The following is a 25,236-nucleotide window of genomic DNA, read 5'->3' on the forward strand; positions in this document are numbered from 1 at the left end:
GCTGTTTGGGGACAAGCAAAACGCAAAATTTCATTCTCATTGGCTGCAACTTACAGCCAAGCCAGCACATCATATTCACAATAGCATTCTGGATAACAAATCTTCGAGAAATATTATTATTCATTCATGATATTACATTTGATATTTGTCTCGTCCTACTAGTATGCGCTATCCTCGTATACGAGACCTGACGCGCCTATTACACAATCATATATCCATATCTTATTGTGTGCATTCGCATTCGCATTTGCTTGCATTCCGTTCCCAAAAGAGATCCCATCCATCCGTGCAGCCGCCCATCCCAAATTCCTAGCAGGCAAGAGGAAAGACGGGAGACATAACAGACATTCATCCAGTAAATTCCCGATCTTCCTTTCCATTCCCATTCCCAACCTCATGTCTTCAATAAATATCATATCAAGATAGAGGATCTCCCTTGAATCATATCCCCTTTGAATAGTGCAAAATCCTATCATGTCACTTCTCCGGACCAGCCAGACCAAACATCTTCAGCGTCTCGCTCCAAATGATTTGCTCGTCGCACCGAAGAAGGCACCCGTAAATGAACCAAAGAAACAAAGACGAAGAGCGCAAGAAACATCACCCTACCACCCATTAAAACAAGATATATCGGGAGAAATTAAACAAAGAGAAAAGGTATAAAGCTTCCGCCTGCACAATATCGGAAAATTGTCATATACGCCATCAAAACCATGCCACCAGGTATATCGAGATCAAAAAACACAACTCCGATGATTCACCATCCAACACTATCGATGACTTGAACGACTTGAGAATAATCATACAGCCTGCGACCGACCTAGCAGCCAAAAAGCAGGTATTTCCATAGAAGGAAATGTATCCTGGATTATGAGGATGCGGGGTGGTTGCGCTTTACCATCCTTTCTTTCTAGCGAAACGTTTATTCAAGAGAGCAAGAACCTTTGGTACGTTGAACTGAACATACTCCAGGTCAAGATCTTCTTGATTATCCTTTTGCATCTCGAGTAAGTCATCAAGTTTCAGATCAAGTTCCAGTAGGCCACGATTTCGTCCTAGTAACGTTAGCATGTATTCATAGAGCTAGAAGGATAACCCGATGTTCCATACCTTTGTAATGTAACGAGATAACAAAGGTTCCTGGCAAAGGACTGGTAAAGTTGAAGTAGATGTTGGCTCTTCTGTTGTCGGGTACGTTGCTCTTCTGAATGACGCCTTGTTTCTCCAATTCGCCATGAGTGAACTTATACGGACCCAAGACTTGATGCTTTTGTTGTTTTCGCTTGGTACCTTCACTTTGACTTCGAACATTGTGCAGATAACTTTTGTAAGTTTCGAGTTGACCGACTAGATAAGTGTTGTGATCTCGAATGGTCTTGAAAACTTGATCGAGTTTTTGAGTTTCGAGAATAACTCCGTCTTTGAGTGATCCAAGATGTTGGAGTTCTTGTTCAACTTCATCCCGCAAAAGGCTGAATTGATCCGACTTATCAATGACCCCCAATTCCTGCAACTGGCTCAATAATTCCATAGCCCGAATACCTTTTCGTACCATGACAGCATCATTTCGGTATTGACCTGCCGCATCAGCAACTCTTTCAAGACGAAGCGGTCTACGCGCCACAGCGCTGTTGCTTGGAATTGATCTCATAATTTGAACGAATGTTGACTTTGCTTCCATAAAGAATACTTCCTCTTGGGTAATGTCGAGTGCAGCCGTCAAATCATCAATCGCGGTTTCCCATTTGCTAAACAGTGGCAAGTTGATAGCCCTGTTGTCTTTCCTGGGTAATTGTGCAGGGGCTGGTCCTAAATCGGCCAAGATTACTGCCAAATGTGAGTTCTCATCCTTGTTGAGTTCGGCCGTGTGTTTATCGAGTAAGGCATGCGTAGCATAAACTTCATTGAGGGTAATTGATAGCTCCAAATCCTTCTTAGATAATGCTACATAGTTGTCCATTTCCAAACTTTCATAAAAATCCTGAACTTCACAAAGATCAAGCATAAACTTGTTGACTCGTTCTTTGTTATGTTGAATGAATGGTTGAAGTTTGGCCATATATGGTTCCTTTGCATATGAGGGTTTGTTGGCAAGGTTTTGAAGCATCTTAGCAATCAAGGTCAAAGTTCGTCTAGGTCGATCGGCTGGAGTTCCATCAATGAGCATATATGATTTAGGGGTGACAATAGCAGGGTTGATGAATCGCAAGAAGAAGAACCCTCCGATAAGTGTACAAATCACTTGATCGTTGGCATCAGGGTACTTTCTCTTTGTGAGGCTTCGAATTTGTTTGCAGATCCATCGAATACCATATGGTGTTTCCTCTAGCCCATCGATAATTGTTGTCAGGAATCCATTTGCAATCTCCATAAGCATTGTTAATCTTGGTTCGATAATAGCCTGGACCTGTGTATTATCTGCCGCTTGCTCTGCTGTTACTCCTCTGGGTAGGGAAGCCGGAAGTCCTCCTGTCTCCAGCTCAATCTGTGTAATCATTGTTTCATAGACCTTAAGGGGATTGATTTCCAAGTCGAGATCCTTCAGCTCAATAAGTCCATTGATTCTGTCTGCCAGTACAGTCTTCAAATAACTCTGCCCGGGACCTCTTCTAGTATATGTTGTCATCATGCGAGATACTGGTGTGTTCGCACGGAGGAGGGAGGAATATTCTGGCGTGTTATCAAATTGGTATGTTAAGACAGACTACGAAACAAGTGTCAGCATTGGAAGCAGCTCAATTCACCTGGGGTGTCGCTAACCTGAAACATAGTCAAGAGCAGATGCTCTTCACGGCTCTCGTATTGATTTCCGTAAATTGTGAACATGACTGTCTGCAGTAAAGAATCGATCTCTGCCATAGTGACAAGACGGCACAAATGTGCGATGTGCCTGGGCTCCGATTGAAGCAAAAACAAAAGGTTGCCATATTTTTGTGTCTTCTCGTCATTTGGGAAGAATCCTTCTTGTAAGTCGGTCGCATCTTCCAAGTGACTAGCTACCTCATTTTGCTGAAAGAGATATTAGTTGTGAAACTTGTCCTGGGAAGTTTAGGTTCCTACCTCTTCCAAAGCCATGCGATTCTGAATCAATAATGCAATTCTCGAGTCCAAATACCTAACATCTTTCTCCAACACGAAATTCTTCTTCGATTGTGATGAAATCTTCGACTTGAGCTCTCGTAGAACCTTTTGTGCTACATCAATGCATCAGTACAACATTCAAGCCAATGCCAATTGCACCAGAATTCTTACCTTTAGCAAGATCATCCTCAATTTCCAAATCCTTCTCGTTCGCAGACATGGAGAGATATAGAGTAGTCATAGAATATCTCTTTGATTGACGGGCAGAGCGAGCCCCATCGTGTGAAGACATGGTATTTTGTCGAGAAACTGGTTGGAAGGAAGAAGATGAGGCTGTTGATGCCCGAGAAGGGGTTTGAAGCATTACACTCATATCGTTTGTTGACCGAACAAGTCGGATTTTTCTGTAAATTAAATTGAAGTGCCAATATCTTTTGTAACACTTTCAATGGGGTCTTTGATACACCGTGGTGTGTTGCGCAAAAAAGAACAAAGAGAGTTGTCGATCTCTTTTCTTTGGTTGGTCGAAAAGGGTAGATAGATAGATCGAAAGATTGGTGGAGGATGATTCGAAATTATTGTAAGATGCCTGGAGCAGGTGGTGATATGTAAGTATGTATGTTGTATGATGTATGTATGTACTTCTAAAAAGATTCGAAAGATCAGACAATAGTTGGAATAGTTGAGCAAAGTTCTGTTGAAAAGAAGGAAATATATTATCGTAAGGTTGAATAAAAGTCGAAAATGAGAGTGAATTGGATGCGATGGTATGGTTTGGAGGGAGCACACAGGCTTTGTTGAATTTTTTTGGAATTGCGAAGGAGGGCTTGTAAATCGACCAGCGAGCCGCTCGGGTCTTCACCCCAAATTACTTGATGAAAATCTTTTTTTTTTCTCTCTTTAAAATAGAATTGGAAAAACAATCCTTCAATTGAGATATAACATGAATGATTCAAATGGAGAGATCTTGTTGGAATATTCGCATGCGGCGCCGATGACTGAATAATATGTTGATGGGTTGCGTTGTCGCAAAAAAAAGAAAAAGTTCCGCATGCAAGAGGATGAAATGATGTCTGGGAACGTCTGTCAAAAAATGTGTAGTAATTGATTGCGATACGATGGATGGGTTGTGGTGCGTTGCGTTTCGGTGCGTTTCGTTGCGTCGCGTACAATAAGTAAATGAAGGGGCGAGGTTTATATTCGGGATAGTATATTGATTGAAACAATATCGGGGAATTGATTCAAGCTTTGGATATCTAGGTATACGAAGGAGAGGTAATGTTGCCAAATGTACGAAAGTGTCGTCGGAGAATAATAAAGTAAGTGAGGTAGGTGAATGAGGTGGTGGGTGAAGTGGGTGTGAAGTGGGTGTGAAGTGGGTGAAGTGGGTGACGCGGGTGAGTTGAGTATTATTTTGATGAATGATGAAAAAATGAATGATGAATGATGAATGATTGATCAATTGGGATGTTTTGAGATGTAAAGTTAAAGTTATGTTATGGATGGATGAATGGATGGATGTATGGATGTCCACGGGTATGTAGGTGAGATGATGAAGTGGGACGGACGTTTGTTCCTTTGCTTTGGCGGGATGGGGAATGGATGGATGAGATAGAGTTGAGAACAGACGAGGGAGGGGATGAGGGGGTTTTTCTGCAGAGCAAATAGAAGTCCTGGGTCGGTAGGTAATGTATGATGCTGGGCAAACGAACCGTCGTACCGGTATGTGGGAGGATGAGTGCGTGAGTGCGTGAGTGCGTGCGTGAGTGAATGTACTCTGTTCTGTATACTAAAGTAACCCTTTTTCCCAAGAATTATTCCTTCTTCGATTGATATTGATATTGATATGGATATGGATATTGATGAATCAGAATGTCATCTTCACCGGCTAGAGAAGAGGGAAAGAATGAGAGAGAGACCTTTGAAGACCTTGGAAGACCTTGGAAGACCTTACACCTTACACCTTACACCTTGCACCTTACACCTTGCACCTATGAGTATCTAGGTAGGAGGTAATGAGAGTAAGAGGGATTCGTAGATGTGAAACATCTAAAACTTGTCAGGGGTCCATTTTCGGTGGAGGCACATCAATCAATTCAGGTACGCTGTTGAATTTACCCAAGACGACTAATGAAGAGGCTAAGAATAATACCTGGGTAGGGACGATAGAGTATCTACTAGAAAATCGATTGATCTCAGATTATAAACTGTGAATTGAGAATCTCCGTGATTCCGTGATTTAGATACCTACCCAGGTACCTAGTATCTACCTAGTACATCTATCAAGAAGAGAAGAGAATGTCCAAAAGTACCTACCTACCTACCTACGACCTACCAGTAGTAGCCAGTAATAAGTATCATCATCTTGCTTCATCTACATCTACCATATCTTACGTGGAATGATCAGGCTAATTGATTGTAACGACCGCTACTTTCACCCCAATCTTGTAATATATCCTCAATATAATATCAACCAATCCCATCGATCAATTTAATCACGAGCAATCAATTACCTTATCTCCAAAAGCATATCAATCGGTCCATCATCTCCAACTCATCAATAATGTGATATCAACACTTGATCATTCCTCCCACGATCCTCCTTCTCCTCCTCCCATACAATGTCTCTCACCCGCATGAATTGCAATGGCTACATCCATTCAATACCGGTCTTGTATTCTCCGACCATCTTACTCTATAACCTCAAGGAAATGAATCCAACCTTGATCCATCTGTCCAACCTGAGGATTCTTTCAAGATTAGCATCCAGGACGATACAACACACGCACGTGGAATTTATCGCCTTATCACCCATTTAGGTCATTCTTCGATGGCGCAGCAGTGGAGCATAATTGTAGGAGCTAAAAATGGCCAAGTTTGGCTTCGATTCCCTACCGCCAACCCACGTTTCCTGAGACTCAGATACCCCAAAATAGTATTTGGGAAGAATTGGTTGTAGCATATCTGTTATGTCGGGTCTCTTTGGTGCTGGGGATATTGTACCCAGGCATGTTGGGTTGTATTGGTGTTGGAATTGATCGTACCGGGTTGTGATGAGTGATACTGTGTTTACACAAAGTCTTTACCGAAGTGGTCTTCTCCTTGTGGCATGAGATTTGGAATCGATACTCTGTCGCAATAAATCATGGGGAAGGATCAATGACCTCGATAGCATAAGTAGATAGGATCGGAAATTTATTTACTTTATTTCTATGGTTCTTACTATAAACTTAGTCTAAGCAATTAGAGGAAAACTAGTTAAGCGGTGAGAATTCCAAACTACTTCCCTCACTTCTTTCCTACTGCATACGAATCTGATTCCAACAATTGATCCATCCCATGATGATATTCAATATCAAGTTTCTCCTCAATTAACATCTAACTATAGCTGTAAGTTCTGTTCCTGAATCCTCATCGGTGCTAACCCCAAAAGCATTTTGTGGAACTCGTGCTTCTTCGTGAATCTTTGTACCTGACTAAAAATCCCTGGCCGCGAAGCGATAGGAACTCTAGTATGAACCGATCAAATGGCGATCTTCCAATGTGGCACCGCAGTTGTTCTCCGCAGTACCCGCTTCTACATTCTAACCCAAGGGGGCAAAACAGACAGATATTCTTCTGTTTCCCTCGGTTCCAACTCTTTGAGTTCTCACCCGTGGCAGGGCGTGGCAGACTTCTGTAACATCATCAATGTGTTCTTATTCTTTGGAACGCCTTCCACTCCACTTACTTCCACATCCAGCTTGCTTCCCACCATTTGGAGCTTTTCGAGTATCTGGCATTTGTGCAGCAGGAATTGCTCCCCCAATGCGTTCATGCTCCAAAGGAGCAACATCACCTATTTTATCAGTCGGCCGAACCACTCGACCTCAAATGGTTCACCAAATCCGTACACTAAACTCTTCTCGATATGTCAAACCATTCTAAAGCATTTACGGAGGAAGAGATATCAACGCCATCCCCATTCGATTCCGTTTGTGGATATTTCAGGGGTATTTGGGTAGTTTTACTTGCTTGACTGAGATTAAAGATAGGCCGTGCGCATCATTTTGTTGATCATGTGTTCAGAAAACCACCCAGGATGCAAGAAGTACCTCGTTGGTGATCACAGATGAGTTATATGATCGAGGATGTTTTCTCGTTCTGCCCTACGATATGTGCTATCTTGACTCTCAAAAGGGTTATCACCGGTCAATGTACGTACGGTACCTCCGATCTCGAATAATTCTTCTGCTGTGCTTTAGTAGCTTTATAGACTCGCATCATCCAGTAAGTCGTGCCTGCCTCTTGAGTCCACTTCAAACAGCAGGTGTGTAGTCTTCCATACTTCCTTATCTTCTCCTTCATTCTGGATGACCGAATGGTGCCAGTATTACGACTATAGATCAGCATTAATGATATCATCGTCTTCCTTTCCTCGAAAAGCCTTCGTTGACTTCTCTTTTGTAGATCATCTCTAATCAAATCATGGATGTCACTGACCAGCGAGCCAACTAATATACGATTTGTCTAAAATGTCTCGGACGATTGAACGTTTTGGTGTTGTTTAACTTTTCATTGACAAGACGACAAGCTTAAAGGGTAACGTTTTCGATATTGACAGGCCACTTCTATCTCGTTCCGAGGTTTAACCTCGCGGTTCGGTTCAACATTGTAATTGCTACTCTGTGGGCATGCAAGGGCATGCATACATATATGGAGTGTATATCTCGCATGTTCACGGCAGTATGGTTCCATATATCCACAATTTCTAGTAGCCGCTTCTAATCTCGCAAGACGCGCGATAAAGTGAAAAATGGCATTGTGGGAGATTCGGTGTTCGTGTGGTGGTATCGTTGTGCCTCCACTGAGTCCACTTCTCATAAATCCCTGTTTTGTCGACTCCAGTTTTACTTGCATCTGCGTTTACATCTGCATCCGCATCTGCATCTGCATCTACCTTCACATCTCCTCCTTTTACATCAAGTTATCAGCATATATGTAACCTTAAGACGCGGACCACTTCCGTTGAATACAGTCCACATTAACTGCGAGACACGGGGATCACCGATACAAAGTTTGAATATTAAAGCTTCTCCTATTCGAGCTTCCAGCATATAACTAGAATGTATGTGTCTGGCAGACAGGTAAGCGATGACACACTGATATTTAAGATTTCTGTAATCAAAATTTCGATCTTCCTTATGTCGCGTCATCATAGCCAGAAGCACGAAGGCGGCTACTACTCACTTCTAGGCTTCAGTCATAGGGGTTACAGTAATGTTGTGCTCAAAGATCTCCATCGGAGTATCTAGACTCCACGATTAGCAAATTTTAGGTCAAGCTGAAATGAATTGACCAGCTGTGACCTAATGGGACCTTGGGGGTTTTGCATTCACTCTATAAGTACTCGGACCGCGGCCTGTGCTACGATGATTCTACAGCAAATATCGTGGCTCATCTCTTTCCCAACAAACCCAAGCTACACTCATCCCACAAACTCCAACATCTTCCTTCATCACACAACCTACCCACCCGCTTATACATACCGACCCCACTTCCAGAACAGCTCACCCCTTTCTCCCGACCCGAAAACTTACACAACACATACAGGACTAGTAAGTACTATTAAAATCTATGTATACAACATTTTGGGAAGTTCCGATTGTCATCTTGTATTTGTCTTTGTATCTTCCTTCCGTGTTACAAGTCATGCAGCGCCCCTATGGTGTTTCATATATATACCGGCTGGGAGGTCACTGTACCCCGGATTGTCATTGTACAACCTCTTGGCGGCGGTTTGGCGATTTGTGTAACTGGTTTGGTGGTGAAATAGGGTTTGCGGCGTATCAATAAGTTGAAACGGAACGGGATGGATCTTGAGCAGTTGAATTGAATTGGAGTGAGGGAATACACTGAAGATAAAGAAGACAAGGAAAGGAATTCATAGTCAGTAACAAAAAGAGTTAGAATACCGGTATGACATGGGGAAGCGCAAAAGGTAGAGATCTTGAGCCAAGAGATAAGTAGTCGAAAGCTTCAGAATGTTTGAAAGGTTTAGATAGTTTGAGGGGTCTAGATAGTTTGAGACCTTCCAGCCAAGAACTGTCAGTCGAACCTCTCCCAAGGACTCTAAAGCGTCCGGTCAAGGTATCGGAGAATCAAAAGTTTCGAAAGCAATAGGTAAAAGATCGACGAAAGACAAGCGCAACATATTTTCCCACGCTCAATCAAATATAGGCACTCAACCTAGATTTCGTCCCTACTCCAGTAATGCTCTTATTTCCTTCCTTTTCCACATGAAGACTCGTGCTCCCTTGCTTTCTTCATTGGAAAGTGCACCATTCCCCTTCTCAGATGGTGCCTGTCTATTATGAAGCCCCTCGTATCGTTTTTACCCATTTCATAGTCTATGAGCTAGAGGCATGCATACGTTCGCCCTCTTCCCCGCGCATGATGCGTATCTTGGATCATCTACCACATGAATCCACATGAATCTTACACACCAAGTTTCTATCTCTCCCACCTCGCTTGCCAAATTATGGCTAATAATAAATATGAAGTAACTAGAAAATGCCCACAAAGCCCATCATTATCGAGTTACGCCAACATAGAGATGAAAACTTGAAGCTACCGTCAATCTACGGGATATGAGGACATGGAATCTTACCTTTTACGACAAGTCCAAAGGGGTCTACAATCATACATGTCACATAATATTGGGATATTGCATCAGAGAGAAAAATATTCTTGAGGGAGATTTAAAATACATTTGAGTTGACAATTGTAACTCATATATGAAAAGACCACCGAGTTCCGGAAACCCCACTAATGTGATATGAATACAAAATGCTCCTCCTTCACAAGGCATATGGAATTTCGTCGTGTGGAATATGAGACTAAGTCACTGTTACGGCAGTAACGTGTAAGGAAATAGCTTCTAACATTCTGGTACAGGCGTAAAATCCAGCCTATGTTTTCCCCCCTTTTTAAGAAAGAAGAAAAAAACATGATACTCAATGTTAGTATTGATTTTTATGTCAAGTCTACATTTGCATGTGAGAAATATTATATCAAATATTGTGGTTTGTAGAGTCGTCGCAAAATGTCTGAAAGGGTCACCATACTTTAGATTAATGATCTAGACAAGCTTCCGAGGAAGTGTCGATATCGATACTAGAACCGAACAAAACCTCATACAATATCAACGTCCCTCCATCTTCCCAATCGAAATGGTCAAATTGTGCCAGTACTCATACTGGCTCTTTGCATCAATTACAGTATGCTCAAGAAGTCGGGAATTTTGATTTCATCATGCAGTAATTTGCAATGCTATTATGCATTTCCCCGCACATCAACGACGTCACTATCTCATTCCCTCTTCGCATCCCCAAACCATCGACCACAATGTCATTCACAACGACGAAAATATGCCATCGTCTCCGATGGACGAAGTGCAAATCAACATGGAGGATTACAATGGCCTGAAATGACATCCGCATATGCGGTTCCAACACCCTACCAAATCTTCAACCAAAAGAAAGGAGCTCCCTATTCTAAACGACGCTTTTACGAATTGGTTAAACTCTATCATCCGGATAAACATGGCATCGATACGAATGATGGATTGGACTACGATACAAAACTGTCGCGATACAGATTGATTATTGCAGCCAACGATATACTTTCAGACCCCATTAAACGAAGTGCATACGATACATATGGAGCAGGTTGGAATGGACGGCCCGAAGTCCTCGATCCTCGCGATAAACATGGTGAAAATCATGGATGGGCAGGTCCCGGTGGACCAAGTCAAAACGCTACATGGGAAGATTGGGAGAAATGGTACAGCCGTGATGTCAAAGGAGAACAGAAACCTCAATTCGTATCAAATGGTGCATTTGTCTTGTTAATTGCCATTTTTGTGGCGGTAGGTGGATTGGGACAATTGACGAGGTTGGATAATTATTCGGCGAAATTCTTGGAACAGAGAGATACTCTGCATGATAAGATGAGTAAGGATTTGAGGCAGAGAAGGAAAGAGACGAGATATACTTTTGGGAGTAGAGAGGAACGAATACATAGTTTCTTGAGACAGAGGCAAGATCCAAAGGAAGAAACTTATAGGAAATTGTTGCCGAATCCAGAGGTTTGCTCTAGCGAGGATATCAAAGGGAGATCGATGGTGGTTTATCAGCCGCCTAAGAATATAACAAAGGAGCGATGAGGTAAATACTTGAGATCACGACAGGAAACGAGAAATTGATACAGCAGCTTCAGCCACGATGCTCATCTGTGGCGCCACGAAGGCCAAGATACAGTGGAGAGGAAATGTGGACTTATACGAGGCTGCGAGACATATGTTTCTATACATGCTAAGCTTTTGAGTTCTTATGTGAGCGGAGTAGGAGCATTGGGGGTGGTATTTACTTACGGGTATGCCGGACGAATATAGCTTTGTAGACCTAATTATCACTCGAGGTCGCAGCAAGACTAAATGGAAGGTTGGGTCAGAAACTACAAATACATAGAATCAATCAATGACTGAAACGAAACAAGTTATTTCAATAGAACCCATGCACTCACAAGCACATCACATTCACGATTGTTCCGAACCATTGGAGTAAAGTAAAACACAGAACTATTGCCCAGAAATCCTAAACATGCGCATCAACGTGTACAAAGTTGCCCCTCATAACCCTTGTATTCTTTTCGTCATAGCTTCACTCAGCCCTGCGGGGATTGGATATGGATACCTCCAGGGCTACTCACGGTACTGGACATCTGTCACCAACCAAATATATTCGACAAAATCACAGCCACTTTCTATCAGCTGCTGATTCCAAGACCCTTTAACGTACTCCACCTCCAAATTAATTTATATATAAAAAGCATCTATCATCTCATTAAAAAGAAATAGAAAAAGATATTCAAAGTGGCGCACTTTAAAAAGATAATACTATTCTCACTCCCTTTATTTGCATTCTTTGTCGCTCTACTAATCACGCTGCGGAACGGACCTGGAACGTGGGAAATCGTTGGACTTGATCTAGGATCGGGCGAGGAGAGTAAAGGAGACCTAGAAATTATCGGCGAAGGGGAAATAGAACTAGGTTTAGGGGACAACATGGGTGGTGGTAATGGATATCGTGCCGTGGCGTATTTTGTGAATGTATGCGCCTTGTTTCATTCCTTTTCTTTTGTATAATCTGGGGGGAGGATATTGAGGTTCTGAGTGGGTGAGAGATTCGACGCTTCAAAGACATGGGATGAAAATTGGAGGTCCTTTCCAAGGGTCATCCGGACAATGGGAATAGGAAAGAAATTGACCTTCCGGTTTCTCTCTGTCTTAAGATGAGGTGGGACGACGATGCGATGCTGTACAAGTGTACACGATGATCTCGTGATTTTAACGGACAAAGAGAGATGGCAACATTATAACGATAATATGGCAAGACATGTACTAACATCACCCAGTGGGCAATCTACGGCCGCAAACATTTTCCTCAAGATCTCCCTGCCGAGAAATTAACCCATATTCTCTACGCCTTCGCCAACGTCCGTCCAGATTCTGGCGAGGTATATATGACTGACGGCTGGGCCGACACTGATATTCATTTCGAAGGCGATTCTTGGAATGACGTTGGTACTAATTTATATGGTTGCTTGAAGCAACTCAACATCCTCAAATCACGAAATCGATCTTTGAAGATATTGCTTAGTATAGGTGGCTGGACCTATTCCTCCAATTTCGCCCAACCAGCGTCAACGGAGAGTGGAAGGAGAAAATTTGCAGAGAGTGCAGTGGATTTGATAAGGAATTTGGGATTCGATGGAATTGACATCGATTGGGAATATCCCAAGAACGCCGAAGAAGCCCGAGATTACGTTCTTTTGTTGAGAGAATGTAGGGAAGCCATGGACCGTTATTCTAACACTCTCCCTACACCCCACCACTTTGAACTTACGGTAGCATGTCCAGCCGGTCCTCAAAATTACAATAACATGGATATTTACGGCATGAACCAGTATCTAGACTTCTGGAACTTAATGGCATACGACTATGCGGGATCGTGGGATAGTGTTGCAGGACACCAAGCAAATGTGCATGCTAGCCAATATAACCCGAACTCCACGCCGTTTAATACGGAAAATGCAGTTAGGGCATATGAGGCAAGAGGAGTACATGGCCATAAAATTGTACTTGGGATGCCGATTTATGGGAGGGCCTTCCAGGGGACTGAGGGATTGGGACAACCGTTTAACGGGGTGGGAGAGGGTACTTGGGAAAATGGCGTACATGATTTCAAAAAGTTACCACAGGAAGGTGCGAGGGAAATTGTGGATGAGGAAACCTGTGCTAGTTATTGTGAGTTGGACATTTTCTCTACCTGCGTTTTTCAATATTTGATGCCCTTTCTTGATCTTTGGAAGAAAAGTGGTTCTAAGATGGCACTACGGGTGGATGTTTCGATGCGACGAGATAGGAAGGAGACGCTAATGGACCATAAAGCATACAATGAAAATACAAAAACCCTAATATCGTACGACACAGTCGAGGTCGCCCGCAGAAAGGCTCACTACATCAAGCAAAGAGGTCTTGGTGGTGCCATGGTATGTTTTTCCCCAATCCGCTTGCAGCATGACCCTAATCCAAATGAAACAGTGGTGGGAATCTTCGGCCGATCATCCAGAGCCAGAAAAGTCTCTAATTCACAACGTGGTCAACGTTTTGGGCATTTTGGAGCGGAGCGAGAATTGTATTCAGTATCCGGGGAGTAAGTATGAGAATTTGAGGAACGGGTTTTAGCATGGGTAGCCTGGAATAGTTCAAGAAATATGATCAAATGGAGATGGGAAGAATAAATAATTGGACGGTGGAAACGGGTTATTTTAGAACATTGGTTTACTATGAAAATCATTTTTGAACATTGAACTTTCATGGCTCCAAAGAAATTTATAGTAAATGAGGAGTAATGCATTCTTTCAGCACATATAATTCTTTCTCAACATTTGAGCTCAAAAGATACAAGACCATTAGGGGTTCTTCGTCTGACAACATGCTACCTCCACCTAGGCCGCCTGCAGCTACATAAACCAACTGCCATCCCTCTCCCACTCACAGTATTTCGTCCTTGACACTACAATTTTCAACAACACTCTTCCAATACCCCAAAGTTTGACTTTAGTAGATGCCCACTCAAGCAATTCCGTCAAAATGATCACATCATTTAGATACACCCCGTTATTGCTCGAACTCGTTGTTGTCAATTCAATCTTATGACTCAATTTCGAGGATGATCGCCGATCTGGACGCCATGATCCGATGGCCACAAGGAATCGGAGCGCTTACCCTTCTCTCAACCTTTTCGCTCATGCCATTCACATATGAGTAGAGTTAGTGATAAAGCGGGTGCTATATAAACCTCACATCCTGCCCCTACATCTCAACCTTTCCCTTCCAGATAACAGAATCTTTACCACAACCATGTTTGAAAGATCTTGTCAAGCGAGATAGAAAACTATCTAGCTGCTCAACAGATAGTCAATATATGGGCCCGGAATATTATTAAATGAATCCATTCTATCTGAAAGGCTCTTGAATCATCGAAAAAGAGCTTAGAAAATGCCTTCCACACGCCTTTCTCATCCATGCAAGGTCCGCGCTCTTGTCGTTAATTCGTAGATCACGAGTTGGCAAACAACTACCAAACTTCCTACGACACAATAAAGCACCTAGCTAAGCTAAAAAGAAAGTTGCCTACCATACCTGAAGCTCCTTCACGCCGACGAATTTCCTCCTCGGAAGCTCAAATCTTTCGAATGTAGTTCAGAGCTGGTCGGTGTTTGGTGGGGCGGGGACGGAAAAAGGTAGCCGCGATGCTGAGTCATCATAAACTTCACGTTAAACACGCGTATTTTCAAAGCTTCTCTTCGAGTGAGTTAAGAAATGATATGATAGAGAACCTTGATGGGATGATACAAATTATCCGAATCTTCAGAAGACGGCTGGAGGCGAGGCAAGGTAAGGTAAAGCAAGTCTGATTTCCTAAGGCATCAATTTCAATTGAATTGCCATACCAATCGACACCTCATTGCCGCCTCTTCCGTTTTCTCAATATCAAGTTTCAACCCGTCCCGTTTTCTTCTACTTCGACGCTCTTTAAATATTATACGCTAGACTTTTCAAATCCAAATACTCGCAGCGGATTCAGCCTCGGAAGTCAAAAGTTCTGGAATTTTGATTTGTCTAATTTCCACTTTTTGTGTTGGTGGTCTGAGTTCACCAAATTTCTTTTCCACTGCAATACAGACTCATTAATCGAGCTCGATCTTCTGGAGATTTCCTACTGCCATAAGGATCCCAGTCGCCATTCTATCCAAAGAAAGACTTTTGTCCGACCAAATCTTCTCAGTATCTCACCCGTTAATCTACTCGGCTCGAGAAATAATTTGATCACCTAAGGTAGCAACTAATTACTCAGTTTATTATGCTACAGTCGCAAGCTATATCCAGATCTGTTCGAATCTCCTTCACAACCAAAATCATTGTACCAAACGACACACCAAAAGACCCAAAGTCTTCTTCTGCAGCTACAAGCGCCAAGTTCATCTAGCAAATTGCAGAAAACCTTTCTCTATGCGAGCGAGGAATCATATCTTTCGAAAGCCTCCTTCAATAACTACAGTCATCAATCCTTCATATACCTAAGCTCCTTGTTTTTTTTTTAAAAAAAAACCATCACAAATATGTCTCTAACCACGAGAATGAATGGCTACTTCCGTGAGCGGAGCCAGCGCGCTCGAGGACTTCATCTTCTTAAGCCCTCTATTACTCTTCCGCGCGGCGTCTTAGATGGGCCCAGACGAATAATTGACCCAAATTCCGGTCTAGTATCTCAGGAAACAACCTCACGGGAACTCCAAGTCTCGGATTATCATTGGGATTCTCAATTTGAGTAACTTGGCCCCTTCTCTCTCACCACTTTTTTCTCATAAGATGGAATCTGACAGACATTTAGGGAACTTCTAGAAGCAAATTGGGAAGAATCTGACGACGATCAAGAGTTCACTGCTGGAGAAGCAATCGTCGCACAATTTAGACGCGGAAAACCTTGTGTGCCACGTTTAATGCAACTTTCGGTCGATTCGATTGTAAAGAACATTAGCAGTATTACCTATGAAAGCATCAAGAACATGCCTTCAACGCAGCTCGAGTTTCTTTGGCGGGAGCTGTCAAAGAGGTTAGTTTTAGTATTCTTTCTTCTTACTCTACTCTGAAATGGAGGATTACTGCAAGGACCTGTACAGTCTTTATTGTAGGGCACAGAATTACAGATACTTGACAATTATCTTGCATACAAGTACTGAGTTTAACTGATCTCTTGGGTGTAGATGTGTCAACAGTTTTAATACTTGGAAGGCTTTTTCAAAAGCTCTCGATCGACAAGAAGGTGCCATTTTAAACCAATTTCGATACAGTGGTTCTGTCGCAGAGCCAATCCCGTCCTTATCTGTCTACACGAAGCCACTCAAATCAGATACTTTCGACTTTCTTGTACACTTATCTATTACCACTGCTTTCAGTACTTCGAATCTGGTCGAATTATCTACACTTGTTAACTTGATAGCTCTCGAAATTTCTAATTCAAAGCATGATAATCGTGTAAGAACTGCCGGTAAGCAGTTCGATACGAGCTTCGGAGACAGAGTAATCAAAACCTGGAGCGAAGTGGCAGCAAAGGGAAAGGGATTCAAAGTCTTGAGAATCTTAAAGCTTCGAAATTTCCTGGAAATCACAAATAATTGCTTCCCATACCTAAACGACTTTCCTGCTTTAGCTGTTTTCGACGTCATGGACTGTGATTTCAATGGATTGGCTCAACTCAGCGCTGAGAAACTTGGCTGGGAAGTACATCCTGATGGAGCATTACTCGAAATCTTGCAGTCAGATTGTGTAAAGCATATTATGGCTATGCGCGCAAGTCTTGGACTTCCTGTAAGTCGTTTCTTTCAACCCTTGAACCCCTTTTTCTCTTGAAAGAATCTCGGTAATAGTCTGAGCACGGACCTTTATGTTCTGAATTTCTCTGAACTTGCTCGAGCACGTGCTTTGCATATGCTGTTTCAACAAAACAATTGCTAACAACAATTATCACAGGCCAGACCAATCCGTAGATCCACTGCCAAACCTCTATGGCATAAAGCCAAAATTACAATGATACCTCGGGCAGATGTACCAACCTTACTTACAGGAGGATCTCCGTCCGCAGCACGAAATAGCGCGTACCTTCACGCCGAAGAGCAAGTAAGAGCAATGGAAAGAACCCCTGCTGGCCGCGCCAAACTCAAGAGAACCGGTCTCTCCCACTTTGAAGCTGTGGATTATATCAGTCGTAAGGAATATCGTGAGCTTGAAACTTGGGAATTCCGTACCCTTACCTCTCTCAATCGAATCAGCGAGCTTCGCAACGACGAAGATTTGCGTGCCGTTGGCCTAAACATCGGCGAATTTGTTCCTATGGTCTCCGGAGAACTCATATCTTCTATTCCAATTGCTTCTCTTCGTCTCGGTCCAGAGTTACTCTATACACCATCGCGGGCGGATTTGCATCAGCCATTTTACGATGGCGGATTGAGTGATAGATCGCTCAAATACACTAGCAAAAACCTCGGAGCTGGCGCAAAGGGTTACGTTTGTACACGTATCACGATACCTGTTGCTAGGACTAGAACTGGACAACAGGCCGACGAGACGATGGGTGACGACGCTAGTGGCCCAGGATCTCGACCAAGCAAGCGTAGGAAGGTTAGAGGAGATAAGAGGCAACAAATAGGCGATCTCTTGGCGGGAGTTATGGGGGTTATATGAACTCTGGAGCTTTTCTCGAAATTTAGGGTGGAACTTGGCGTATGCTTTCTTCTAGAAGGTCGGGTTCAGAACCTTTCGGGGGATTTTGGCGAATCTTGGTGAATTTCAAATTTTCTTTTGATAGTTGTAGGAGTTCTTTCATTCGCGTAGTTCAGAATACCCAAGTGAATTTTATATCATAGACTCAAACAATAACTATCAATTGCGTAGCACATATCTTGTGTCAATCTACAATATCTAGTGTTGGATAGCATATGTGAATTTCCAGATGGAATATATATTTAGGCGTGATGTCCATGCATCTACTGATATACCCAACCAGATGTTTCTAGAGATTTTGTCTAATACAGACCCTACTACAGACTATGTGTAGATACCAGAGTTTGATTGTAACCTTATCTCATTACACGTAGAATCCTCTGACACTTCAATATCTGTGTCCAATCTGGCATCAAAAACATGTCTTCGGCTGATGCTGCAGGGTAGTAGTTAATCATGGTCCTTAAGTTGAGTAAATGAACATTATTAGCTTTTAAATGTTGTGTAAGAGCTTTGAGTATACATACTGCTGAGTCAAAATCACAGAATCCTATCCAAACCATAAGAGATTGAAAGTCGATGACGAAGGGTTGACTCCAAATAATGTAACAGATTTTTTTAACACATTGGACGATAGGCTTCTTTAGTCTAGATTAAACTAGATGATTGAGGGATTGGCAACCTAGAGGTAATTTACTGGGCCCGGAAAGATCTAGATATCTCTCAATTTCTTATTTCAGATCTGATAATTGATGATCTTGTGTGAACTATTTTTTTACTCTAATTCAATTCAGACTTATACGCACAGAAGGGAAACAGAGAGGCATGCGGAATGAATTGATCATAATTATTTTCTTCTATCTTTCCAAATAGATATCAATCACAATACTAAATCGATTGAATCCCTTTAGTAAAAGAATGTTTAACTTTCAAACATTCCATCGCACTGAATCAAGATATGATTCCCTATCGCCGGGTAAGCCGAAGAATAAGGCATGGGAGAGGAAGAAGCATTGCAATCATCATTAACGTGATACATGTTTCTTTTATATTCGATCTTCATGAGTTGATTAGTACTACTGGCGGTATTGGCCCCAGGATGAACAGCCAACTTTTTGCTGACATAGTAGCCTTGCTATGCATATATCAAGAACAGCCACACTAAGAAAATCGGAGTCCACAAGGAAACCGTGGCACACTTGAAATTTATGAGGCTACAATGACATACCGATGCATAGGCAAGGCTCTTTTTGTGGCATGATTACACCAGTAAAACGCCTTCTAGATAAAGTAATACAACTCAGACAGAAATATACACCGAGGGGTAAGCTGAAGCCCGCTAGTTTAAATCTCATAAGGTATATCGCTTTTATACCCTTCGAGACATTTGTTTGATAATCGCCCAGCTCTACACCTTTCAGATAGTAAAGTTACAGCATTTAATCACATCAGATTCAGCCAGGGAATTTGTTTTCGGATCATACCTTCAGCATGCGGAAGCCTGCAAGGTGCGTATATAAAACAATAGGCCACAGAAGTTATTATTCATAAGTTTCGCGCACTACTTTCACGCCAGTTTATCAGAGCCTCAATGTCATTTCAATACAGCAAAGAAACCATGGATCCACAAAAATTACAACAAAAGCTCATGGGACCCAATGTATCGGTTCCAGATGATCTGAGAGAGATATGCAGATCAAGTAGAGAGTCTACAGAGACTCTGAGTAGGGAAAATGCAAGCAAACTTATGCGAAGATCAAAGACACCGAACAATCTCGAAGCCATCCATTCAATGAGGAATAATAAGGCTATCTGTCAAAATCCGAGCGAACAGCCACTTGACGGTAAACCAACTGATACTAAGATGACTGATTCATCTCGTGAAGCGATAGCTGAGAATCCAATCTTTGAAGAATCGACTTATTATCATACGTCTGTTATCCAATCATTCAAAAATACACTTTCATATCTTCTTCGCCCAAGAGTCCGTGAAGGCGATCAGAGGATCAATTGGACTTGTGTGAGTAATCTACTGCTTGAAGTATAGTGATATCTTAACTTGAATTATTAGGAATGTGGCGGGCAACTCTGCGGATTTCAAAGCTAAATCGCCAGAAACCATGCGAGACATACATGCGATACTGCATAGCGTCTCAAGCGCAGCATTATATGAGGTCCGAGCCCTTCGGACTGGAGCAGGTCGACATTTTCGTATCAGAGCATTCTCTAACATTCCGAATTCAGAGGCCTCATCTAGTGACCATCATGCTTCCTCAGTCAAGAATACCTCTCCATCCACATCGCAAGTGTTGACAACATTAACGCCAAAATCACCAGCATTCGTCTCTACGATATCAACTTCTTCGTCATTGATCTTATCAACACCAACATCTTCCGTATTGACCTTATCAACTTTGACAGAAGCAACCTTTCTGGAACTCTGTGTAAACGTTGGTGAGAATCTCAAAAGACTTGGCGAGATTAATCTCGTTGGTGCAAAACTTGACGAGGATATGTTCGAACGGATCCGTGAAAAATACTTTGAGTTGCGCGGCGCGCGCTCCAAACTTTGGCTTCTCAAACCAGCATCTGTATATTTCGTACGGGTATGTGCTTAAACATTTTATCATTGCAACTGCTAACCACAAATACTAGTTTTCTGTAGAGCAACGTCATCGCGTCGGTACTCTACAAACACCACTTTCTTTACCACCCAAAATAGAGGTAGATCATGACAGCTGGATATACCATCCATGTCCACTTGATGAAGGAGAGCTTCCTGTTCCGGAGAATGTTATCTTACACTATCTGAAATGCACCAGTCCTACAGGCATTCTTTTCTGGATGAGAAGAGTCCCACGAAAATGCAAAACAAGTATACTTGATAACGGAGCTGCACCAATTGCTTTGGGATGGGGAATCCATATTGATGAAGGCCCGAATTACAAAGTTATCTTCTTTATAAACTTTGTGGCGCTAGTGATAAGCGGCATCATAGCTTTGGCATGGTCACTTGCCAAAGAAGATTTTCAAGGTGCTTTCGGCTTCGCGAGTTGGTTTATAGCTTCCGTGAACGCACTTCTGCTGACGCTTATGTATTGGTTAAACGAGTAAATCTCATAGGCTCTACATTTTCAAAGGCATGGTTGTTGTATTTGTAGTGGAGAATTAGATTATGTTAATATGATATTTTATTATCAAGGTTCAAGAGGATGATAGACAACAGGTAAAGTCCGGATGATTAGCCTCCAACATTAAGTGTGAGGTCCCATGCTATAGAAGGATGAACAGGCGAGATATATACAATAAGGTATAAATATGACCTACCTTACTTAAATTCCTGTAAATTAACGGGTCCATGAATAAACTATCCAGCCATGGAGCATATCACAATGAGCATGCATAAGCTAGCCCGCTTGTTGCGTTGTACAAACGTTTTACAAACGTTGAAAGTCGGGTTTGATGTTTAGACACACGGCTTTTATACGCTAGTTTAGCTACAGGAATGCTATGTGTATCAGCTATAACTATTTGCGATGTTCACAGATTCAGTACCTCTTGAAACAATAGACCACCCCTCAATTTCTGAACTTGCGCTGTATCCGCAAAACAAACAGTAGAAGCACTGGAAACAATGATGAACACTTTGTCTTCTCCTATAACTCCATGTGATATTCCGCCAACTGACCATTTCTAACATTGCCAGCAGCATCAAACAACGAGGTTTCGGGAAGTTCACGTGTCCTCATATTATCCAAAAGCTCCTCAAACACTTCCCCGACAATCTCACGTTGGAGTAACCCTAAATGCTCCATTTGTTCTTGATACTTTCCAATCGAGGGGAGATCCCCGATCAATCGACGCAAACCCGATCCAGCGTAGGTAGCCTTGTAAATGGCCTCGATTTGGTGCGGCATCATGAATGAAAAGTCTCGTAGATGTATTAAATGATCCATTGCTGCATTGAAAGCAACGGGAAATTCCCAACACTCACAAAGTAGACACAAGTGCACAACGACAATTGCCCAGGTCTCATTGAATAAAGGTTTGTGCTCCCTCTTAGCCTCGCTCAATATTGTATCCATCTGGTCTTCTTGCAACCATCGCAGGAACAACTGTAAAGGAATTTGGAAACAATCATCGAGTACATAAGGTTCATCATGGGTACAGTGCAAGCCCAAGTCATTGAAAAACGTGTTTTTAGTACTCACACGTTTGTTCTCGACGTGATATATTATTGGGAGTCGCTTGCCTCGAAATTTGACATAGAATGGAGACCAATTCCTGGCGAAGGGGGAACTGTAGATGAGATTGTGTAAGCATGAATGTAACAGGGCGGTAGAAATCTCATGTACATTAGTAAATCATTGAAAGGATGACTTGATTCCATTGTGCCTTAAACAATCCAGCAATGTGAAGGAGATATCTGTGTTATTGGATTTTATAATCTCTTGGTTCCAAAAAGTAATTTGATATGAGAACGGGTTCTTAGCAGAGATGCTGAAAGTATTTGAACAGCAGAAAACACAAGTACTGCACTTCTCTCGGCACGTCTCTCGTGGTACCTCTCTTTTGATTATTTTCATTACATTATCGAAAGGAAAGGGGGACCTTTGAATAGTGCATTCAATATCAAGGTGGTTACTGCCTTCGAATTCCACAGGTAAGTTGAGTGATCCTACGGAATTCGAGTGAGAAAGGAGGCCGGCATAACATTTCGTTACTGTTCTGACATTGAGTATACAGATAAGATGAATTCGAATCTTATTGAAGTTTAGTTAACAAGAATTCCGAGAGTTCGAGAATATTTCCCAATCATTACATCTTCTTGGGGTAAGAATTTGGCAGGTGGAGTGGATTAGATTAGGTACTTCACGAATTCGTCAATCCTTATCAGCTTATCTTAGCGCATAATCGCGAAAAGGGGACTGACTGATCGCGTCGAACGCGTAGGATGTTTAAATTGATTTTCGGTTCGAGGCTTATTATAAGTTACTTCCAATAAAATATTGGGAATTGCGAATACATACACGAACCTCATTATGCCACATTCTGTTTCCCCGAAGAACCCTCGATACAATCACAAGACAATATGTCCGATAACGAAGAGATCCGGGACGACGCACAAATGAGTCAAGAAGCAGAGGCTGCGTCTGCCAACACGCAGGTTGCTGAGTTGAATGACGACGAAGATATTACAATGGCAGATGCTGGAGTTCAAGGCGAGGCGATACCTCAGGCGGCTGCGAAAACCGAGCCCAATTTATTAGAATTCTTTCCAGATACAGAGTTTGACGATGAATTTCCAAGTATAAATGCGAAAGAGGAAAAGCTGTCGAGCTCACCTGAAGCGCCAGCTTCCCCAGTGTAAGTATTGAAAGCCGTGTACCAGGCACGGAAGCTAAGTAGATATCAAGAAATATAGGTCCTGCATCGCGAGCATCAGATCCAGAAGTTATGCGATCCTTTTATCAGAGACTTTTCCCTTGGCGCCACTTATTTCAATGGCTTAATCATTCTCCGACGCCCTCAACCGACTTTGGACATCGTGAATTTGCCTTCACCCTTCAAAACGATGCATACTTGCGATACCAAGCATTCCCAACCTCCGATCTGTAAGTGATGGTGTATCATTTAGGCCCACTTACGCTAATAAACTTCAGTCTACGTAAGGATGTCCTTCGTCTCATGCCGTCCAGATTCGAAATTGGTCCAGTGTATAGTACAAATCCCAGGGATCGCAAAACACTTCGCAAGTCTTCCGCCTTTCGACCAATAGCAAAGGAGTTATGCTTTGATATCGATTTGACGGATTACGACGAGATCAGAACGTGCTGTGACAAAGCAAATATCTGCAACAAGTGCTGGCAATTCATTACGATGGCCATCAAAGTGGTTGATGTTGCGCTACGAGATGATTTTGGTTTTAAACATATCATGTGGGTATACTCTGGAAGGAGAGGAGCTCACGCTTGGGTATGCGACAAGAAAGCTAGGCAAATGGACGACCAGAAGAGAAGGGCTATTGCCGGATATCTAGAAGTCATTCGAGGTGGATCGCAAACTGCGAAAAAGGTTAATGTGAAAAGACCATTGCACCCGCATGTATTGTATGTACATGTGCACTTTAATTGTTCCTTTTACTAATCTGAAGTAGACGAAGTCTTGATATACTCAAAAGTCACTTTCAAAACGACATCCTTCACGATCAAGATCCATGGGAGGAAGACGATAAAATCGACAAGTTATTACAGCTTCTACCTGACAGAACACTCAATGAAAGTTTACGGAAAAAATGGAGCTCTGCTCCTGGACGGTCATCAACGTCAAAATGGGCCGATATTGATGCATTGGCAAAATCCACCAAGGGTTTGGATCCAAGAGCCTTACTGGAAGCCAAGCAAGATATAGTTCTCGAATACACGTACCCTCGACTCGATATCGAAGTCAGCAAACACCTCAACCATTTACTCAAAAGTCCTTTCGTCGTACACCCAGGCACAGGAAGAGTGTGTGTTCCTATAGATACTAGACATCTAGTGGACTTTGATCCTCTTGCTGTACCAACTGTGACCGAACTTCTTGGCGAGATCGATCAGTGGACGCCACCTGAAGATGGGGATACGGATGGAAAAAGCATACAAGATTGGGAGAAAACGAGCCTGAAGCCATACGTAGACTACTTCAGATCATTTGTCACTGCTCTGATGAAAGACGAAAGCGATGTCAAAATCAAAAGGGAGCGAGAGACAGATGCGATGGCATTCTAAATTTGTGGAATGTCATCCCAGTCTTTGGCGTCATAGGTAGGTAGTGCTTTTGGCATGGATATACTTGGTATATGGATAATAAATGAGAAATGAATATTAATCCGAATAATATGATGCTAAAGTAGAAAGATCTCTATTACATTGCAACTTCTCATCATATTACTTGTGATACACTTAGCTATGAGATTATTCCACAACTGCTTATGGGTTTTGCTGCGTCAGGAGCAACACTTGCCTTGGTCTGAGCCTTTCAGGAAAATCAATTGCCCTTCGATGTCATTGATTGCTTCATAAAATAAACCTACTTGTGTCTAATCTGTACGTGTATTGAGTGAATTCGTATTCAGGTAGGTCCACCGTACATACATCAAGTATAAAACAGAGGGTCAAATTGTACGGTTCTTGATAAGTGCTTCTTGATGGGCGAATTCAGTGTTCTATGAATGTATCGAATTCGAATATTCTCAACCGTTGATTACTTAGGTAGCTATTACT

General features: G+C 42.3%; 7 protein-coding genes across 7 annotated transcripts; 5 read left to right on the plus strand and 2 right to left on the minus strand.

The window, feature by feature from the left end:
- Positions 1 to 102: 102 nt before the first annotated feature.
- On the minus strand, positions 103 to 4,715 carry EAF02_011700 (uncharacterized protein). Its single transcript, XM_038907747.1, has 5 exons — positions 3,253 to 4,715; positions 3,061 to 3,194; positions 2,761 to 3,009; positions 1,111 to 2,704; positions 103 to 1,055 (listed from the first exon to the last, which is right to left on the minus strand). Exons 1-5 carry the CDS (start codon positions 3,452 to 3,454, stop codon positions 895 to 897), a joined length of 2,340 nt encoding a protein of 779 aa, XP_038752564.1. The 5' UTR covers positions 3,455 to 4,715; the 3' UTR covers positions 103 to 894.
- A 5,627-nt stretch (positions 4,716 to 10,342) lies between these two features.
- On the plus strand, positions 10,343 to 11,287 carry EAF02_011701 (uncharacterized protein; the record flags this gene model as incomplete). Its single annotated transcript, XM_038907748.1, has 1 exon — positions 10,343 to 11,287. One exon carries the CDS (start codon positions 10,343 to 10,345, stop codon positions 11,285 to 11,287), a length of 945 nt encoding a protein of 314 aa, XP_038752565.1.
- A 900-nt stretch (positions 11,288 to 12,187) lies between these two features.
- EAF02_011702 (uncharacterized protein) lies at positions 12,188 to 13,870 on the plus strand (the record flags this gene model as incomplete). The annotated part of the gene is made up of 4 exons (XM_038907749.1): positions 12,188 to 12,232; positions 12,538 to 13,429; positions 13,574 to 13,674; positions 13,727 to 13,870. The coding sequence occupies 4 exons, from the start codon at positions 12,188 to 12,190 to the stop codon at positions 13,868 to 13,870; spliced, it is 1,182 nt and encodes a 393-aa protein (XP_038752566.1).
- Positions 13,871 to 15,810: 1,940 nt separating this feature from the next.
- On the plus strand, positions 15,811 to 17,932 carry EAF02_011703 (uncharacterized protein; the record flags this gene model as incomplete). Its single annotated transcript, XM_038907750.1, has 4 exons — positions 15,811 to 16,019; positions 16,083 to 16,304; positions 16,456 to 17,059; positions 17,222 to 17,932. 4 exons carry the CDS (start codon positions 15,811 to 15,813, stop codon positions 17,930 to 17,932), a joined length of 1,746 nt encoding a protein of 581 aa, XP_038752567.1.
- A 1,657-nt stretch (positions 17,933 to 19,589) lies between these two features.
- On the plus strand, positions 19,590 to 21,164 carry EAF02_011704 (uncharacterized protein; the record flags this gene model as incomplete). The annotated part of the gene is made up of 4 exons (XM_038907751.1): positions 19,590 to 19,907; positions 19,957 to 19,991; positions 20,043 to 20,577; positions 20,627 to 21,164. The coding sequence occupies 4 exons, from the start codon at positions 19,590 to 19,592 to the stop codon at positions 21,083 to 21,085; spliced, it is 1,347 nt and encodes a 448-aa protein (XP_038752568.1). The 3' UTR covers positions 21,086 to 21,164.
- Positions 21,165 to 21,627: 463 nt separating this feature from the next.
- Positions 21,628 to 22,361, minus strand: EAF02_011705 (uncharacterized protein; the record flags this gene model as incomplete). Its single annotated transcript, XM_038907752.1, has 2 exons — positions 21,628 to 22,270; positions 22,327 to 22,361. The coding sequence occupies 2 exons, from the start codon at positions 22,359 to 22,361 to the stop codon at positions 21,628 to 21,630; spliced, it is 678 nt and encodes a 225-aa protein (XP_038752569.1).
- A 702-nt stretch (positions 22,362 to 23,063) lies between these two features.
- Positions 23,064 to 24,741, plus strand: EAF02_011706 (uncharacterized protein; the record flags this gene model as incomplete). The annotated part of the gene is made up of 4 exons (XM_038907753.1): positions 23,064 to 23,338; positions 23,389 to 23,586; positions 23,635 to 24,081; positions 24,129 to 24,741. 4 exons carry the CDS (start codon positions 23,064 to 23,066, stop codon positions 24,739 to 24,741), a joined length of 1,533 nt encoding a protein of 510 aa, XP_038752570.1.
- Positions 24,742 to 25,236: the final 495 nt, after the last annotated feature.

The sequence above is a fragment of the Botrytis sinoallii genome, assembly GCF_014898435.1.
Source record: "Botrytis sinoallii strain Bc 23 chromosome Unknown BSIN_034, whole genome shotgun sequence".
NCBI classification, from domain to species: Eukaryota; Fungi; Ascomycota; class Leotiomycetes; order Helotiales; family Sclerotiniaceae; genus Botrytis; species Botrytis sinoallii.